Genomic DNA, 20953 nt, shown 5'->3' on the forward strand with positions numbered 1-20953 from the left:
AACCCGCGTGCAGTTTGACTCGACAGAAAGAAAGATGCTTTTACTTTCAGTTTTCCACCAGTGGTCCAGAGCTGCTCAGCATCATCCAATCAGGTCTCCTCACAACTCTTCTCCACACTCTCCCTGAGCTGGTTACCAAGGAGACAGTGAAGTCGGCGAAGTGGAGCAACGCTGTGGCATGAATGTTGTTTTTTATTTATTTCTTCTTTCAAATCTTGCCATCACGGGAGTGAGTGTCACCACCTGGTCCGGCGGTCCGTCTTTACGAGGAAGCATGTCTTGTGCGCTCATGCATTTCCTCCATGGAGGAGAGTGGTGGAGCAGCAGAATGTGTCACTGGATCCCCCAGCTGTTCTCACCCTCTCCTGTCCGGCTGATCCGTGATTTCAGGAGCTTTCTGCTGCCAGGAATCTGTCAGCCGCAACAGGAAAGAGTTACTTTTAGCCTCAGCAGGCTTCACAGACTGTTAGGATGGGTGAACTGCTCCAAGTGGGTCAGTTTGGTTCACACCACCTGGACCTGAGGAAAATGGGTCGAGCTTCAGCTTCTCCGTCCTTTTCACGTCCACACGGATGTGGTTGGTTGTTTTCACTGGATGCCCATAAAATATGAAACGCAAATCTTTACATTGCTGCAACATTCAAAATTTCTAACTATAAACTGTATCCAACCAGAAACAGTCAAGGCAAAAGTAAACGTTTTTTCTTGTTTAGTTAAAGGTATTGCATGATAACAACATTAAGGATTCTTATGGTATAACAAATTGACGTTTATCTTACATTTTGTGCGGACTAACAGGGTGCGGCTCTTCTTTTAAATGTTTTCTTCCATTCATACTGAAGGATTCATCTATTTTAGATAAATTATAAGTAATATTTCTAAATTCTTCTAAATCATTATGGTTTAGCTTTTTTTTCTTCTTGAAAACATTTTATCATTTATTGGTTTTCACTTTCTTAGTAAATCTTGTTTTTAGATTTGAAATAATTATGGATTAGCTTAACTTTTATAGTTACATTTTCACGTTCCAAACTCGCTGTCATTTTTATGTTTCCTTAGTTGCTGCTTTGTTCGTCACATGTGACATTTTTGTTTTACCAGATTTTATTAAAAGGTTATTCTTCATTAGACTTAACCTTAATATTAAGCTTTTTTTCTTTTTTTTTGTATTTGTAAAACTCCTAATTTTTTTGTCTGTCTGGGATCAGAACAGGATTTTACAGCAGACTATAAATCCATCATTTTCTGTCACAGTTTTATTGGAATCATCTAAAAGTGTGTTACTATTGTCGCTGTTCTGTTGTTGTAGCTGTCTGGTGTTAGCATTTTCATAAAGCTAGCTCTAATTTACCGTTAGTGTTATTGTTTTGGGATTTTTTCTTTCACATTAATAGTTGAATAAAACGACAGAAGATCTGTCATAAGGTTTTTGTTTTTACAGATATTATTGGAGCATAAACTCGTGCTTCTCTTGACCTTGGAAGCCTCTATAGCTAGTATCTTCTATGTGGTTCTCTTATCTGTTCAGACTAAAATTTGTTTGAGTATTTCAGAAGATAATGAAACACGTTTTACATATTGGGTCTAATTAGAGCCAATGATCATATTTATGTTTTTGTGAAGATAAAAGAATCAATATTGATCTTTTTGCTAATGTCCAGCTCCAAAATAAAGCAGCTAAGCTTCAAAGTGTTGAATCATCCTCTAAAGGTTGTTTTCTTTTCTTCCAACAGATGCAGATACTAGACAAGTTCCCAATCGAGGGAGGGCAAAAAGACCCAAAGAAGAGGATCATCCCTTTTCTTCCAGGTAATAGCCAGGTCCTGAAGCTGCCATTATCTCAACAGCCTTCAGTATAAAAAATGCATGACTGGCACTCGTGGGTCGTCAATATGAGCTGGCTGCTGATGCCCGCATTTTATGGGTGCGCGTTTAGTGAAGTATGTGTTACTGCTGACAAGGCAGTGTGTGCGTCTCTCAGTCTCATTTGTGTTGATCTTCCCTGTTTGCCTGCTCTACATTTAGTTTGGGTTATTTCTTAGAGTTTGTGTTGACATGTTCATCTGAGGGATGTTACATGTGGATGTGTGTCTCTCACATGCACACACTCATAGCTGACATTTAGTGTTGGTGTCCTACAGTGCAGTGATGGCAGTGAATAATGGTATATTTATGGCAGCTCAGTATCTGCTGCAGATATTGTGTTGATCCTGTAGATCTCAGTATCTCCAGTTGTGTCTAGAAAGTAACTGAGTCAAAATCATCCACTTTCTATTCTATTAGGGGGAATTTTAAGCCATATTCTTATCTTATAAATAGTGTCTTGTTGTTCTTCTATGAACCAGAAGATGCCAGTACTGTGCAGTGATACAATGTGTGTGTGTGTATTTTATATATAATTGATAAAAAGCCCCGTAAAGCTGAAGGGACCGGGGTTGGTACTCTCCTTCATTTTTTTCTCCCAGCATCACACCTGTCCTTATCGTCCCCATCAATCCTAAATTTTGCGTTTCTTCCCTCCAGGCAAAATCCTGTTCCGGAGGAGTCATGTGCGAGACGTGGCCATGAAGCGGCTGCGTTTCATCGATGACTACTGCCGGGTAAACACTGCAAACATTCCCCGAACACCACAGACTCTGAGCAAGCCTGTGAGCTGTTGAGGGTCACGATGCTTCAAAACATGACATGATGCTCAAAGAAACTCCTAGAAAATGAAAAACACCGATTTCTCTAAACTCATTTTTTTACGATAAAAAAAATTTGTCTTTATATTGATTGTAATTTTTCCATCATGTGATGCTCGTTTTTAAATATTTATAGTGATTTTATGCAAACAGTCAAACATCCTGGTACTGTTAAAGTGAAAAACTCAAAGCAATAAAAAAAGCAAATTTAATAAGTAATGAAAACTCTAATTCTCTGATCAAATCATGTACCGTATTTTCCGGACTATAAGTCGCACTTTTTTTCATAGTTTGGCAAGGGGTGCGACTTATATTAGAAATAATTTGAAATAAATACATCGTTAACCCTCCTGTTATGTTCATTTGTGAGGAACAGAGATGATGTTCCTGGGTCAATTTGATGTATGAGGTATGTTAAGTGACTCAGAGAATCAGCAAACTTTTTTATACAGTAAGATCTTGAAGGCTAAGAACATAATATTCTATTTTCCAATGATTTCATAGATTCAGAAATGCAATAAAAGTGAAAACTGTTTCTACAAATACAGGATGAAAACAGAGTATTAGTTAGCCAATGATGCTTCATGAAAAGAATAAATAAATAAGTTTGAGAAAAAATTCCTGTGAAATTATTAGATAAACAGTCTGCTATGATTGTGTCATATAAGGTTGTGAAAGTTAAAATGCGACTTATAGTCCAGTGCGACTTATCTGTGTTTTTTTCTACTTTATAATGCATTTTTGGGCTGGTGCGACTTATACTCCGGTGCGACTTATAGTCCGGAAAATACGGTATATTGGTGTTTTTAACATGTTCCTGTGGTGTTTTTCTCATGATGGTGGACATATATAAAGAAAATTAAGCTCAAAATTGGATTTCTGATTATTTCTTTATACAAATTGTTGTGTATCAGGAGCGTTTGAAAAAGATCATATTTGTTACACAGAAAATACACTGGGCGGGGCCACAAGTGTCCAGCTCCGCTCCATTCTGATGCATCAACTTGCAGACAAATAGATTCCTGTACGTCTTTGTTTTAAGGCCCGTTCACACCGGGACGAATTTCGCCGGCGATTTTCGCCGACGTTTAACGCCTCGTGACTAAACAAAGGGCACCAATGAGAGTGTGCACACCGACGCGAAAAAACGCCACGCGTCAAAGCGTCGAAAAAAAAAAACGCCTCGGGTTTGTTTTTTTTCTTTGACGCGTCGCGTCGAAATCTATTCGACCAATGAGAATGACGCTTTTGCGCACGTGTCTGGAGCTTCTGAAGTTACAGTAAAACACAACTTGGGGGCGCTCAAACACAAAACTGCCTTGGTGAGCACACATACCAGCGAAGAGATAGACGCCAAGTAGCGTCTACACTGCCGCGAAGAAATAATGACGGACATTCTAAAATATCCCCGAACCAAGTACCAGTTGGAGCAACTGGTGCTTGAAATATTCATGTTTTCTTTGTATTATTCTGACAAGCGCGTAAATACTTGCTCTCTTCTTCTGAGGGTAAAGCGACTTTAAGAAGCGTAAAGTTGCGCAGCGCCACATAGTGTACAGGAGTATTTCTGTTTACATTAAGCGCCATCTAATGTCAGGGAAGGAAATTGCATGTTCGCTCGGCTCATCGTCAGCGAAAATCGCCTGGGTGTGAACACAAAAAACGTGGCGAAAAACGCTGGCGAATAACGCCTGGCGAATATTCGTCCCGGTGTGTACGGGCCTTTACTTGTCCGAGCTGGATACTGGATACGAGCTCACCATTTTTGTTGCACCGCCTAAGGTTAGGTTGGGGATGTGAGGGGCTGTAAGCTAGTGTGAGACAGTGGAAACAGAGAGCTTAGTGATAGGTGAAGAATTTGTAATGAACTCCTGTCACTCTGCAGAAACGACTGAATAATCCTTACTAAAAGACCACTGAAAACGCGTTTAAAGTAAATCAAAAGATGATCGGAGTGGGTCTTTAAACTAAATACCCGGACAAAGGTGGGTGTGGTTTTGTAGGTCCCTGAAGGCGAGGGTTGAGAAAAGAACTGTTCGTATCTGAAGGTTCATCAGTCAAAACTGCACTCAAGTACTTCAGCAGCTTCCTGCACTGTTTACTTCCTGCTTCCGGCCCGTGAGGCCAAACAACAGCCAGCTGGACTCAGTATCCAGCGTTCTCACAGACTCTGCACTGTGTAAATTGCAGCCAGCTGTGGCTGCATGGCGTGATGTGGCCTGTTGGGCCACAGTCGCTCCTCCCCCCCCCCCCCCCCCCCCCAGCGATATCCTGTGATTGAAATATGAAGCGGCTTGTCGATTTAAATCAAAGACCACTGCCTCATTTTGTGTTCACGGTCCAGCGCCTCGGTGCTGCTGCAGCCGCTCATTAAATATAGATGCTTGGACTGACATGTGATCTTCTTAGACTGTTGTTGGGCTTTGAAGAGCACATACAAGCGTTTGGAATCAGATCACCTCTTTCCAAGGCAGCAGAATATAACCGCTTGGTTTGGTTGTCTCTGCAGGCTCTGGTGCGACTCCCCCCTCTGATCTCTCAGAGCGAAGAGGTCCTGCGTTTCTTCGAGACAAAGCCTGATGACATCAACCCCCCCGTGGAGTGAGTCTCACACCACACATCTGCATATACTCGCCAAATTTCCACGGTTTTATGTTTTCACTCAAAATCATAAAATATAGATAATTCATCAAACCTCATTGGGAGTTTAAACAATTGAAGTAAAAGCTGCAAAAAAAAAAAATCTCCCTAAGCCGATCTGTTTGTGCCTCAATGGATCTGACACTTTTGCAAGATAAATGTTTTGAGGAAAAATGATTTGGAGTGTTGAGTTTGTTGCCTGGCAACACGAGTGAAGTCTGTCAGGAGCAACGTGTGGACAGAAACTCAAAGCTGATATTGGAGAAACATCTCCAGGATGACGTCACCTCCTTTCTGCCAAACATCTAGAAATCCAGACACGATCCTGAAAAGGCTTGTCTGTAGACCATTTGATCTAAAGTTGCCTGTAGGGACGTCGATATATCTCCATTTGAATGACATTTTTCTGCCCTATTTTACTCTCAAACATTCTTTCATGTGGTCAATTAGACGTTTTAGAATCGTCATTATTGGTTCCCCTCTGTTGAGAAAAGGAAACCCACCATGATCACAGAAAAGTCTTGAAACTCTCAAAAGTAGGGAATTAAATGTGAATGTAAATAAAAGTTTGTTTGTGACTGTTGAACAGAATTTTTATGAAAATAAAACCAATCAAACAGACCTGGTCAATAATGAAGGTATGATTTCCTGCATGTGGTTGTCTTGGCTGCAGGATACAGGTAAAGCATTCTTCAGGCACACTTTCCACAGAGTTCCTGTTTTCTCTCTGGAATATTTTGGTTTTGGTAAAAGGGTGTGGATTTTGTTGGGTTATAGTAATTGTAAATCCTCTTGGTTTTACTCGATTTTGTGTCTGTCATTTCTATGGACCTTAGGACATCTCTTCTGAATTGGTGCTTTTTAGAAAAACTGAACTAAACTCAAACGGGGAATAAAATCTGGCTTTGTAGAATTCTATATCTTTTTTTTCCTCTCAAATGATTCGATACCCATCTCAGTAAGTGTTCCATGAATTCAATCAATAATAGATTCAACTACAGTCCAATTCTTTCACCTAAATGGATACAATTTAGATATTTATTATTCATTTGGTATTTAAAACTATAAACAAAAATGCCTTAACAGAGAAATTCTTTTCTTCCCCCCGACAGGCAGTTTTTATTTTAACTAAAACAAAATGTCTTTGCCAGAACAACTTCAAACATAAAAACCTGCCCTTTTGGGTCTTTTAGACTTTTCTTATTTGTGGTTAAATAAAAGGGTCATATTCATTTATTTAGGTATTGTTTGAAGTCTGTAAAAAAATAAGAGTCATATGTTTACTGAACACACATTCCTCACTGTAGTTCACCTAGAGCCAATTGCAATTGACCCGACTTGTTAGAAGCAAGCTTGTAATTGGACATCTTTTTGTTTACGTGACATGTGCATAAAAAGTCAATGTCAGTAGAGACAACACGAATAGAAACAGACAAAGTTTAGATTGCTCATGTTTGTGGTTTTTAATGGAAATTGCTGTTTGTCTAAGTGTTCGATCGATTTATGCATCCTTTATGTCTATAGTACTTTTTTTGGATTACATCATTTTCTTTCCTCTCTGTTGCTGTGAGGCTATCCGTCCTCAAAAGGTCGTTGCTGTAAAGAAGAAACTGGAAGTTTTACTGAGTCCTATTGCTGCTGTTGTGTTTAATAGAATCGGTTTAAAAAGTTACCTTCAGCTAAACACTAGTGCTTAATTCAGAGCCTTGATATTTGGTTTAGACAATTTAAAACTGATATTTTTAATGTAGCTTCAGTAACAAATACAACAGTCGGACTAAAACAAAATGTTTATTCTCTATAATAAGTATAAATAAATATTTAGAAGTTAAAAACAACCTGCAATTTTGTTCAAAACATTTAACAAGTGATCCTGCTGATTAAGTAAATTACTCAAACTCTTTCTGATCCTCTGTAAAGAAAACCTGAGTCCTGGAGGTCCTTTTCTCTGAAGGTGTCTGTCCTCACCGTTCTTCATCCAGCCTCCCTCCTCATCTCTTTTTATTGCCACTCTCCAGTTTATCTTCTGGTTCCTGCTCTTCACCTCATGTAGTTGCATAAAGAAATGACATTCATCTCTCTGTCAGGAGGTGCAGGAGACGGATGTGACGGTCTCCTCGTCTGCGGCTCCATACTTATTGAAAACTGTTGATTTACATCGGCTCATATGACACCGGATTTGCATAAAGAGATTTACGGTTAATAAAGAACCTTCAAGGTTACATGGTTCTGTTAATGAGAAAGCACCAGTGACCAAACATCTGAAGACCTGTGAAACTCTTTCTCCAGACCTTCATTAGAGATGCTTCTCTCTAGATTTTCCTCAGAAGGGCCTCAAAATGTGGGTTTTATGGCTATTTTAGAAAAATTGCTGGATTTGTTTAAGAGATGCTGAGCAAAATAGTTAACCAATCAAAGCCATACTGAAGTGTTATAGACATCCTTCCTAAATAATGACATCTAATAAAATGAACTTTGATTGAAGTAGTTTCCCCAGATAAATGCTGCTGGGGTTACAGACCGATGCAAAACGGTCTGAACATTAAAAACCTCGGGAGTTCTCCTTTAAGCAAGGAATTCACAAGGAGAGGAATTGAACAGCACACTGAAAAGAACATTAATAGACCCACAGCTCGCCTCATTTTAATCTCTGGGGGTCTTTTTCTCAATAACATTTTTATTTTAAATGCTCCATATCTGAATGAGCAATACCAGTGGTATATAAAGAAGCCTTTAATCTAACTTCATTATTTGAAGTAAAGAAATGGGGGAAATGTAACTTGGTTTGACAAATACTCGATAAAATGGAAAAAGAAGAAGAAATTAGAAGATACTATTCATAGAAACGCTGATGTTAAAATATAATCACACGCAGAGGCAGCTGAAAGCTTTAAAATATTGGATATAAAAGGTTAAGAAGAAAAAACAAAAAAAAAAATCATCTACTGACCATCCATCCTTTACCGAGTATGATGCATATTCAAAATAAAGCAGAATGTAACTGGGTTAAACTAATGCAACAGTCAGGTTCTCTGCAGCTATTAAGCTATTAAGTATTAAGTAAGTATTTCAAAGTTTTTGTTGATATTTTATCTCCTTAGCACCTTTTCTAGTTGGAGTCAAACTCTTTTGTTCTGGAGCTGTTACCCATGACACAAAGTAACACAAACTACCGTAACTCCACTAGTTACACAACTAAACCCTTGATGCCTGAATTTATTACCAGCTACAGAAAAAAAAAGGGCAGTCATGTTTTTGGTTTCAAGTGGATGCTAAATTAAGTTAAGTTTGGAGTAGAAGTGGTTTGATGCATATTTGCATCAACAGCTGTCATAGTTTCATGTTAAGCTCCACTCCAACAAAAATTTACCTTTTCGTTTTTTTAAAATGTTCTTGTTGGATTTATCGGATGATGGAGGTCATGTATAAAAGAAATTAAGCCAAAATTTCATTTCTGAGTATTTCTTTACACAAGTCGTGAATCAGGAGATAAAGAAATGCAGTTAGAAAAAGCTTGTATTTTCTACATACAAACTATAGTCGGTAGGTCATAAGCTCCCTGCTCCACTCCATTCGGATGCATTCACTTGCAGACAAATTGTTCTTCTCATCTGAACTGGCTGGCTCAAAATGTACAGCTGGGTAGCTCCAATATTGTTCGCCATTTTTGTTGAACTGCTAAGGTTAGGTTGGGGTTGTGAGGGCTGTAAGATATTATTGATACTTTATTGATCCCACAATGGGGAAATTCTTCTCCGCATTTTGACCCATCCCCTGGGGGAGCAGTGAGCTGCAGCCTAACGTTAAGTAGTAGCGTTAAGGGCCTTACCTAAGGGCCCTCACTGGGTGATGTTCATTGCTCGCCATTGATATGGTAATTGACCCAGTACCATTGTTTATACCCCTCCGGGAATCGAACCCTGGATTCCTGCATTGTAGCCTCTCACCTTACCAACCGAGCTACCCAGCCGCTAAGACTCGGACCCGGAGAGTTTTTTTAATTTCATTTTCTCAGCTTCAGAATCTGTTCAAATGGCATAATTGAGTAAACGGCTGAAGAGTTACAGTAATTCAAAGAACATCAACACTGCAGCTACAGCTATGGTGTTAAAGGGCTAATACAGTATGCTGTAAAATTGTATAGGAATTCTAGTTAGCTAATGTGCTCCCAACATAATCTCCACTGTCCATACTATGTTAACATCCAGCAATTGAGTTTGCAACATCTAATCTGCGGTTTATTCTTAATTTATTCATTAGCAGAAAGCTAATGTCTGCATTGTTGATTATTAGCATTAGCATGCTCTTATGATCATCAGCTATCAATAATACATCGTCTCTAATTCACAGCTGATTGTGATTTCTTCTCAGCCTTTCTGACTGTTTTCACCAAATAATGTATATATTGTTGATTCCTTCACTTTACCATTTCCATAGCGACTGAAAGGCTGGATGGTGTGAATGTAAAACAGTGTCGAAAGTCAAAAACGGCACACCATACTGCCAGTCAGAATGACTGCAGTCAGTGAATTCCCACCCTGATCCAACTACTAAAAAACTATGTAGTGCGGGACTATGTAGTGCCCTGAATTGTAAAAGCTATTCAGACACCATGCTCACTACTTTTTTGTTGTTATGGGAAATATGACGTCACCGATTTCACTGAGCGAACATCTAATCAATGAGGGTTTTACAACAGCTATTTATGAATCCACTGAGTTCTGAAGATGAAAACTATGTTTTATTTAAAAAAAGTACCTTTAAAAAGGTTTTTTTCCCAGCAAAAATTGTCCAAATGCAATGCATTGTGGTCTATATTCACCAATCTAGTGAGCATTAATGCACACTGGTTTTTTGCAGAGACTTTTAGGACATTTCTAGGGTTTTGGATTTTGGAATTGTTAATGCGGACAGCACTACAATATGGCAAACGCACTATACGGTGCACTATGTAGTGAGTAGTGACGGAACTCAGACTTAGACAGTGTGCACCTTGCATTATATGAGTGAAAACCATGCTTTTTTTGCTCATCTGTTAAAGAACAATGTGAAGGTTTCTTAAAAAGATCAGGACTAAATGTTTAAATACAGAAATGAGTGGGTTCCTCTCTCTGTGTAAAACCTTCACCCCAAACCACCAATGTCAACTGTCAATTTGAACTGAAAAATTATAATTTTTCTTTTGAAGCTACTGCCGCTTTTTCCAACATAGAAACATGCATTTATATCATCTTTAATAAAGTTAAACATTGTGATATTGATAACAAAAAACAACCTCTGCCTTGATGAAAATTGTCTGCCACCAGGAGTTTTCTTCCTCCTAACTAATGTCTTCATTAATAAATCCTGCACTTCTCAGCTTTAACTTCCTGTTCCCAACCATCTGAAAGCATTGATGCATTGATGGAGTTAAATGGTCTTTCAGTATAAAATAATTCCAAAGCATCTGTTTGAACATCCCTGTCACGATGGAGTCTAACTCTGTATCTGTTGGTGATCTGAGTTAATGCAGGGATGACTAAATGTGTTGGTGCTCAAAGAGCAGCAGAAGAACAAGAAAACTAAAGAGGGGACGTTGTTCCGGGTTCTTGGTGTGCATCTCGCAGTCGCTGCTTTGTTTGTGTCTCGTGTGTGGATGAGTCTCGCTTACAGGGATCCACTCAGTGTGTTTCTAGCAGCCGCTCTGGGAGTCTGTAACAGAGCATGAAGCATAGAGCGGGCTGTGACAGCTGGAGCAACCAGGGTGATGAAACATGCACTTCATCACTTCTTGGAAAATGAGGGGGAAGGAACGGTCCTCTTGGGAGAGGAGGAGGGGCCCATAAACATGAGGAGGGGAAAGCCGGCGGTTCGCTTAAAAATGGTTTTATTGAGGAGGCAGGAGCTGTGATGTCTTGTTTGGAAACACAACCTATTCGCCATGAACGCTTGTTGCAGGAGTCAGGAGTCACATGTCAGCAGACTGTGACTCCACACTGAAAATGTTCAGACTGCCTGTCTGTCAGCGATCTGAAAGCAGATCCGTTTGTCCTGTAACGACCCCTGCCTGCAGAGGAAGGTACTGCAGCTGCATCTATTCAGGAAACTGCTGTCTCATCTGTGCAGTCAAACAGCTTATTGTCTCTAAAATCCAGCATTCTTTCAGTTGGATCTTATCTTTTTGATCAACTTCACTACTTTTCTTAAAATACTTAATAAAAAGACAGAATTTTTTTTAAATGTCAGAGGACTAAGCCTGCAGAAACACAGCTTCTCTACGAGGACAAACTAATCTAAAATATGTTTAACTTCTCTGATAGATTTATAAGCATACAAACACAAATGAGCAAACCTTTATAGTCGTTTAAACTTTATATTATTGAAAAAATAAAGTTTTGAAAGTCTTGATTTTCCGTATACCAGTTTAACCCTTTAACACTGCAGCCATCACCGTCAATGGCAAAATAACATGCTCTTTCTGCTGGTTATGTCGATTGCATATCTATTCTGCTTCAGAACCTATTGGAAATACATTCATTGCATAAACAATTAAAGAGTTACAGTAGTCAAAGAACATCACACTGGAACTTAAGCTCTGGTATTAACCCTTTGCATCAACATGGAATACTTAAAAGTAGTAAATCAATCAACATAAATCAGCTGATTCTGCGGCTGAGAAACACAGTTTCTGTTAGTAATGTGTTAGTGTGCTGGATTTCAGTGCAAAGCGGCTTTTTCTCTGTGTTAGAATCAGCCGATTCACGCTGCTTGCATGGTCAAACAGCGTGAATCGTGAAATGGTTGAACAGTTATGGTAGATCAACAAGCGAGGGTTAAAAGTGTCCCAAAGACTTTTTTCAATGTGTTTTTCTCTCATTTAAAATAAAGCATTTACAATTGTTTTGAACTCATTTAGAACAAATGTGCCACACCACATTTGGTTTTACCACACGGACTCATCCCAAATGTCCACCAAAGAGTCCTGGGAGTTTTTATTAAATGTGTTGAGAGAGCAGGAACAGGTGGTGGACTTAATGATCCCTGTTCTGGATTCAGTATCTGTTGTTAGCTCACAGCCAAACCCCATTTTTAGAAATCAGATTGCAGAGTGTGACTCATGCAGTGCAGATGCTGCTGGACTGAAATGGATGCAGCTTTGTTGTGTTACTTCAACATTCCAGCATTTTAGTTGTGTAACATCTGATTTAAGTTCATGATAAGCCTTGATAAGATGCACCACAACATTATTGTTCACAACCAGGTGTGGGAGGAAAAATTGAAACTTATAACTGTGTAATTCAATTCAAACACTTTGTGTGTCATTTAGTGAATATTTTTGTCTGGTTTAGCATTTGTAACTTAGCTTTCAATATTTTTCACCATTGCAAAGAGGGAGTTTGTTTAAGCTATATCAGTTGGTTCAGATAATTTAACATTTATCAATTAACTTTTAAGCTTGTTATTTATTTTATTTATATTTTCCCATTTTTATCAGCTGATTTAGTTTTTAACATTGTGTGTTTCCTATTGAATTGTCATTGATGTTTCCTTTTGTTGATTTAGTGTTTACATGTTGGTTAAATATGTATTGAGGTCACGTTTGAAGCATTCTTTATTCTAAATTCAATTTAGCTTAATGGTTAAAAAATATTCATCTCTATAAAAAATACCAGGCATATTTACATTTTTATCTGGCTTGTTCGAAACTTTTAGCCTCTTTAGCTCCTAGTATTCAACAATTTTCTATTATTTTTTTATTTAACACAAAGAAAATTGGTTTAGGATTTTTTATTCACTTCTGTTATTGTTTTGTATTCAACATCATGGAAATCTTATCATTGGCACAATAATGTTAGTTGTGGCATTTTCTTACCTTCTTAGCCGTGGTGCTTTAGACCAGCGGTCCCCAACCTTTTCAACGCCACGGACTGGTATAAAGTTTTCACGGACCGGTCTTTAAGATGAAGGTGGACGATTACTGCAGCATCGCTATGGTGACGGCGGACCAGAAACCTAACAAGACGAACCCTAAGCTTTTGTTTTGACACGCACAACATTGTACATCGCACAGGTCCTGTTATCCTCTCCCCTTCCCACACTCATGGTGCAAAAACGAAGAACGGTTTATTAAATGTAGCTTTCTTTTTTTTTGGAAGTTGAAGACTCCCCTTCTGTCTCCTGGCTGGCCGTGTTCCCCTTGGCATAGAAACTTCCCAAAGACGTTTGTTTTTAACTCATTTTGCTAGCTCCTGGGTTGTTTTTTTTAGCAGTAACCTATCGCGTGACCAAGAAGAGCTTCTTGGCCTGCGTCAAGGAAGTAATGTAAGTTATTTGTTCTTTCTGTGCGGCCCGATACCGGTCTGTGGCCTAGGGGGTTGGGGACTGCTGCTTTAGATGGTAACTAAGCATTTATTTTATTAATAAAACTAGTTGCATTCCATTTTTGTTCAATTCAAATCAGTCCATTTAAAAAGCGGCACTTTACAAGCATAGTTGTAAAAGCAAGACGCATAGATCGTTTTGATAAGACCAGGTTGTCCAAACTGTATTATAATAACTCTTATATCTGGAAGTGACCAACAGATTACATCAAAGGGGTTTTGGTTTAATCCCCTGTACTGAGAAGACAAAGGGTGACAGTGGGGAGGAAGACTCTTTAAATGGGAGAACAGGAAGAAACCTTCAGCAGAAACACTGGCTGTGCCCTCCACACTGTAAAGGTCCGGCTGAAGCAAGCAAAGTCAATTTAAACAGATTTAGCATACGGCGTACAATTAATGTTTTCAGCATGTTGAGAATTTTTAGTAGAGACTCATTACAGCATGTCATCAAGCCCATTTGTATTCAAATGTTCTTCTTTAAAAGTTTAACAATATTACTCCTACCCACACTTTAACCACTGATAGCTTCCTTTGAGCCAACTTGCCCCCAATAGAACAGCATTTCCTCTTTTCTCCCTCTGATGCATCTCCACATGGTGGTGTAACAGCTGAATGGGTGTGGCTCTCAGTCCTGCCCTGGTCCCCCCCCCCCTCATCAGGGCTTCCCTTCATAAATGTGTCCGCACACGTCTTCTCATTTCTTCCGCCTGCTGTGATCACCATGATGTTGCAGCAGATTCGTTTCAACTGTTGTAACTTCGACTTTCTGCTCAGATCCCCCCCCCATGTTTTTGAATGTGTGTTCTGATTGGTTGATAATGTATGTCCTCAGTGCATCGTAATGTTTACAGTTTTATAATGAAGCCATGGGGAACATGTTAGCGGTCATGTTGGATTTTATCATTCGGTGTGGCCCCTCGCCGTCTAGCCATGAATACCAACAAGACTTAACCTTGGCTGCTGCCTTTAGGGGACAGATGCGTTCAGATGATCAGATTATTGGAGGGTGGAGTCATGTGATCGTTAGATTGGTGAGTGGTTGGGCTACTTCCACAGGACTCCTTAAACAGTGGAGATTGTTGCCCCCCAGGGATTGGGGGAGGATGGATTTGGTGTTTGGGGGCTAATCAGGAATAAGTGGGTGATAATGGGTTTGTTTGCCTGACTGCAGTAACGAGGCAGTCTACTTTGTTTTAAAGAGTATATATCTATATATATATATTAGACAATATTCACTATCCTTTATTTTTCTGAAAAAATTGTGATGTTAAATGATTTTGACTCTAATTTGTAATTACATATAGTATCTAAATAAAAACTAAAACTAAAGGTAGAAGGTACTGAAACTGTCAAATAAAAAAAGATAGAAAAAGTTAATTTAAAAATGACTGTGAAAAGTAGTTATTTTAAAAAGAAATACAAGCTAATACATTTAAGGAAGAATTTGATAAAAACAAATTGTATTTCTCATTTATAGAGAAAAGCTTCCAGTGATCCTTTATGTAAATAAATTCTGAACCTTAAAAATAACATGTAAGGCGTTGAAAGTGAAAATAAGAAAATTATATACAAATAGATGAACAGGAAAAAAAACAGTTTACTGCTTATGAGCAGAAAACTACGAAAAACTTGGCACTGAGCAGGAAAATGGACTCCCCTTTAAAAACAAAACAAATTAGTGTCCTCTTAAAAGGGGAGGTGGGCACTTTTTCAAAATAAAAGAAACAAAACCTGATTTTAAGTTATTTTGATAACTTTTTCCCTACATATTTTTAATTCAGTCTTGAATTTTGGTTTTGGTCATTTCAAAACCAAAAGAAAAATAAATTCCATAAAAATAAGGTTATGCTATGTCCATCTTTGTGAAACATGAGTCTGGTATTTTTAAAAAGTCAGGCGATCTTAACCTTCAAAAATGACTGACAGGAAAAATGTAGAGATGGAATTTTGTGATTAAAGTTATATTTAGTCAAATAATTAAACTAGTATTTAAATGTCTTTTAGGTTGGGTTTAAACAGTTCCATTAAATAATTTCATAAATAAATATTCATAATAGCTTGTTTAAATAATCAAAAGCTTCAGATTAAGATAGACAACAATAAAGGCCTTTAGGTAAACTAATATTAATTCAGAAAAACGATTGTTTTTTCCCTCTAATTGCATGAAAATTAGCTGTTTGCTTCATAATAATACTAATATGTTATCATAAAGATCATATCATACTAGTAGTTTCCTAACCTGAAGCTAACCTGCTTCCGCTGCATCATATTCAGTTTCAGAATCTCACAAACATCTGATTTGACTTATTGACTGCTCAGAGCTGTGAATCTAGTGCAGTGTGCTGACCTGCTGTAGCTTCACAGATCTCAGGTGTGTTTGACTAAATGTCAGAGAGATGAAAACTGCAGACTGCACTTTCCTTTGCATGATAATGTTTTTGCAGTGTGCCTGATCTACTGACTCAAAACACAAAGTGATGACTAAACGTCCTTTTGGGCCAGTTTTTTCTCTGTTTATTGCTGTTTGTGGATCATCATCTTTAGCTTTTCTTACTTTATTTCTGGAAGTTTTCCCAAATCCCCGTCAAACCCCACCATCACTGGATGGCTGTACGGTTTCTGTTTGGTCCCCAAAAGGATCTAATGGTTAGAAATGTCCTAATTTTGCACCCTGCTTCTTCCTCTTCATGCTTCCAGAGGAGGTTGGACAGGTCCTAGCAGCGGAAGCTGGTTGTTCAGCCCTCCAGGGAGGAGTTCAGTTTCAGCCTGGGGGACACGGGTTACTGGCTAGATGGTGGACCGTAAACTTCTACTCTCACGTTTCCTTCCTACATTATCTTTCTGTGTTTTGCCCCACTCTGCCCCTCCCGTGTTGCCTAATGCTTCACAGATGCCCTGAAGGCATATTTGAATAAATTAAAACTAAAAACAAACATTAAGTTCTTAATACTAACATTTACTATGCTAAAGTATTTGTTGATTCTTCCTCTGATTCGTATCCAGAAAAACAGAGAAGACCTTTATCTCTATCTTGTTTGGGCTATGGACGTTTTTGTGCTGGCTGGTGCAATAATCATCTTTGTTATGGGTGTGGTCAACTGAACAAACCTGTCAGGTCCATCCAATTGAATGACCCCTACCTCTGTTTAACCCAGAGTACTGTACTTTGGCTGCAATGGTTGGTTCTGTCCACATTGGGACAGAGTTAAGTGAAACATATTAAGGGTGGACCTGGTTCCCTAGACTCTGGCACAGTATGGATCTGTTATAAATATAATAAACCAAGAAAGGATTCTTAATGTATAGTTACATATTTATTCAATTTTTACTTCTCAGTTAATTCTAATCATTAATTTTTAGCTTTTTTTTTTTTTTACTCTAACGCCGGAGTTGTAGCTCCAGTGTAGACTATCTTTGAATGACTGTAACTTTTCAGCTGTTTACACAATAAACAAAATTCTGAAGCAGAGAATAGCTGCTATGATACGCAACATATTAAGCTGCTATGATATGCAACATTTTACAGTAGTGAAGTGTTAATGGAATCAGTGTAAACCAGCTGATTCTGACGTGGACAAGAGCACCACGTAAAGCATTTTATATCGGCATAAAGCTGGGTTTCTCTGCTTCAGAATCTGGTTGTAAAATTGCGTAAACAGTTGAAGAGTTACGGTAGTTCAAAGAGCTTCTGTCTTTAAGGGCTTAACAGCTGTGGTAGAAGTAAAGTCCACTGAGTAATCATCTGGATATTGTGCCCGCTTTGGGATCCCGTCTGTCCACAACATACTTCCCGTTACTTTTAGTCAGTTCCAGTTTGTTATGTGTCCAGCATGGCTTCAGATGGATAGGATGAGGCAAGGGAGTCAAGTCCTGCTCACTCCATGGCTATTTTTAGTCACAATGAAGCATATTCTGGTTGGTAGCACACAAAGATCTTCATGGAGAGCTCAGCATAAAGGCCTCTTTCATTTGCTGTGGTCAGTCCCACTGAGACATCAGATCAGAGAGTAGAGCACAGTGACACTAAAGAATCTGGAGCTGGTCTGTCTTAAAGAGGACATAAAGCGCTAGTGCCTCTGGCTTATCCTGCTTGTATCTTTTTGAGGCCGTCATTAGGGAAGATGCGTTTATTTAATAGCTCACATGGGATCAGACAAAGAGCCGAGTTACTGCAGTATAATCCCACAGCTCTTTTTGATGAGAGATTTCATCAATGAAATAAGCGGCCTGACAGGAGCAAAATGAGACATTATTTAGAAATCAGAAATGCTTTTTCAGTTTGTTTGAATTTTTTTTTAAACTCAAGGAACTTTGTCACCAACGTCATAAGCATTCAGGTTCTGCATTCTCCTGTGCTACCAGGCAGCAGCAAAAAGGACATGCGCAGCTGGTTTGATTCATTCTTAACCCCGTTTCTAGCCTGCCTGAGTCACTGCAGACAGGAAAAGCAGGTCACTTATACCTCCATACTACCTTCTCATTTAAAGCCTATCCTAATGATTTAATCACATTAGCATTTGTTTAGTAAAGCGTCTTAGACTGATCCTGTGTCTGTCAAATCTGGTGAGCACAAGGAGGAAGGGAAGAGGATGCGGCTTTAGGCACGTGACCAATTTGTGTCTGTTGCAGGGAGCACCGGCAGCTGGCCAAAGTCATCCCTCCCTCTGTTTTCCATTCTTCATGCTGTGTCTTTCCTTGTTTCCCTTTGGACGCATGCAATGCGCAGTGTGTGGAAGATGACTGCATGGATGTGTTTTTGCAGCAGTGCAGCGGAATCAGGATCCACATGTTGTGACTGAAAGCTGGACTGTGGACGCAGCAGCACTTTTGCTAATCATGTCCCTGTTGTGTTGCTTCTCCTTTAGGGACTATGGGTCCAAGCGCAAGTCTGGTAAGTCACACATCCCTCTTTAATCCTGCATGACATAAAAGCCTTGTGTTGGTCTTCGTCTTGGCTGTCACATGTTCTGTTTGTTTTCCGTTTTCTAGGGTGGTGTCTGTTCGTTAGGATTTTAAATGAGATGGGTGTGTTGCTGCGTTTCTTGCTGGACATTTGAAGATTCAGCTAGAGTTGTATCAACAAAGATTTGTGTGATGCATGTTAAGCTGTTAAATACAGTAAACATGTTTCAACTTCCGTCCCTCTCAGGAATTCAGCAATCTTTTTTTTTATTTCGCGAGAAACATTAAACGTTGCATTAGCAGTAATTAGCAGTTATTTTAGCATTATTTTTTTGTAACTAACACTGTTGCACATTTTAAGCCTCACATAAACAGTATTTTTCTCAGCTAGTTTTCCTTTAGCATAATCTAGAGAATTGTAGTTTTAGCATTTTTTCTGGTATTCTTCAACACATGGACCTTGACAAACAGCCAATGACAAAAGAGAAAAATTCTGAATTTAACAAGTGTCAAATTGTACGGGTATCTGTAGTTTCCTGTTGACTTTTATCCCTTGTGCTATCTTAGATGACCCCACCCTTACATTGACGTGTTCTCCCTACCATGACAAAGGTGGATAAAGGTGGAAAGATTTCATGTAATCCATGGACACCAGTGAGCATCACAAATCATTGAAGAAAAAAGGTTCAGAGCACTGTTTAGTGGGTCTAGATGACCCAACTCCCAATGTTGCAGTGCCTAGGATAGCACAAGGGTTAAAGATGTAGATCAATTTTGTGTTTGAGACAGACTTTACTATTGGGAGATAGTTATGCGTTTTAATAAAAAATACTAAATTAATGCCAATTTTAATCTGCTTTTGCCTGTGAGTAAGTCCTAATTGTGATGTCATAAATGTCATGCTGGTTTTCTAAAGCTAAACCCTGACTTGAGTAGCTTTGGGTTAGCTCGGGACACATGTCAAATGTCTTTGCTTGTTTGTTTTTGGCATCAGGTTCCCCTCCTGCTCTGAGACAGAGCTCACACTCCCCTATGTGAGAACCAGATTCTGTTAGAATGGAGGGGGCCACAAAGGTTGAGGCTGTCAGACAGGGGTTCTCTTGTTTACGTGTGGCAAAAGAGGTTGCTGGCTGATGTATTGAACAGCAGCAGGATGGAGGACTGTATTTTCAGGTGTGTGTTAGTGTTTTCAAGAGTAAAGGAAGTGAATGTGTGTTTACATATGTTAAACTTTCAGCGTTTATTGAGATCTTTAAATTGGCCTGCAGTCGGTGGAAAAGGGGGAACCAGAGTTGGAGTTAGATGGAGGCAGACGGTTTGGGTTTGGGAGCAGCTGGAAGGCAAAGAAGATAATCTTTCATGATGGCCATCGAGTTGAGCTTTGGTTAATCAGAAAAACCTAATAAACTGAAAGGAAAACGGGTCAAATGGCTCATTCAATCCCAAGGTTAGAAAATAATCACCAGAAGTCATCTTTTATTTCACGTAAAAATACATTTTTGGGGAGAACAGTTCCAAGAAAATGTCCACCACGTTAGTGAATGCAGAACTCCTGTTTGTTTTGCTGCTTTGTTGCCTCAAAAACCCACAATAATTGACATCAGTTCAGGGTTTAGTTCACAGGATGAACCCAGAAAAGAGACTTAATATCAATCAGATGTGGTGGGCTTCTGTCATGGTTTGACTATGGGACTCAACCCCAGCTGAACTAAGACCTAAGCATGCCCCTCCTTTAGGGGCCAATGGTAATCCAACAAATGCCCCACAGCAGTGAGAGGGGATTTGGCTTTTATTGTCTTAGATGAGTCAACCAAGGGGGGTCTTTTTTCTTTGGGGTGGGAGGGCTAGTGCTGTTTTAATTTTAGTCTGTTGATGTTGATCATTTACAGAGCTTCCTTCAGATTAAAGAAACTATGCCACAAATATGTGATAACATTATTGACTTTAGTAAAAATATATGATGGTTGCACAAACAATACTGAATGTTTGTCTCCTTTTAGTCTAGACTACAAAGTGTGACACAAAACACAGCTGGGACTTTGATTCCAAGAGTGTGTTCATTTATTTATTATTCATCCCAGAAATGGGGGTTACATTTGTCTTGCATTTGATTAGATAAAAGGAAAATTTGTTTTAAGTAGTTGTCTGCCGTTTGTACTTGTTGCTTTCCGTAAGGGGGGGGGGGGGGGGGGGGTAAATTGGGGAAAAATCAAAAATCTAATTAAAAAAGTAAAATCAGAGATTTTATTTGTAGACCATATCGCCCAGCCCTAGGATACAGCCTGTTAGCCTTAAAGGAAGGCTTCTGTATCAGAGTGGCGGAGATAGCTAAAAAAACCCCAGCCCAAACCAAAACTCCAATGTTTG

At 39.0% G+C, this 20953-nt stretch overlaps 1 protein-coding gene and 1 long non-coding RNA gene across 8 annotated transcripts in view; one reads left to right on the top strand and one right to left on the bottom strand.

The window, feature by feature from the left end:
- The window catches only part of sh3pxd2aa (SH3 and PX domains 2Aa), a 94093-nt gene that overhangs the window by 35030 nt on the left and 38110 nt on the right, over positions 1-20953 (top strand). For 4 of the 5 annotated variants that reach the window (XM_020712136.3, XM_020712191.3, XM_004065662.5 and 1 more), the window contains 4 exons: positions 1734-1809; positions 2524-2600; positions 5194-5285; positions 18550-18575. In XM_020712136.3, the coding sequence (XP_020567795.1) occupies positions 1734-1809; positions 2524-2600; positions 5194-5285; positions 18550-18575 (271 nt within the window). Of the gene's footprint in view, positions 1-1733; positions 1810-2523; positions 2601-5193; positions 5286-18383; positions 18576-20953 lie in introns of those variants that run through there. The other variant, XM_078954283.1, reaches the window with a different exon arrangement.
- The window catches only part of LOC144994903 (uncharacterized), a 67824-nt gene that overhangs the window by 5138 nt on the left and 41733 nt on the right, over positions 1-20953 (bottom strand). The window contains exon 5 of one of the 3 annotated variants that reach the window (XR_013658593.1): positions 272-411. The exons of the other annotated variants lie outside the window; for them this stretch is intronic. This is a non-coding gene — a long non-coding RNA (uncharacterized LOC144994903). Of the gene's footprint in view, positions 1-271; positions 412-20953 lie in introns of those variants that run through there. 3 annotated transcript variants of the gene reach the window in all.

Source organism: Oryzias latipes, chromosome 1 (assembly GCF_053564925.1).
Source record: "Oryzias latipes strain Hd-rR chromosome 1, Olatipes_Hd-rR_3.1".
NCBI classification, from domain to species: domain Eukaryota; kingdom Metazoa; phylum Chordata; class Actinopteri; order Beloniformes; family Adrianichthyidae; genus Oryzias; species Oryzias latipes.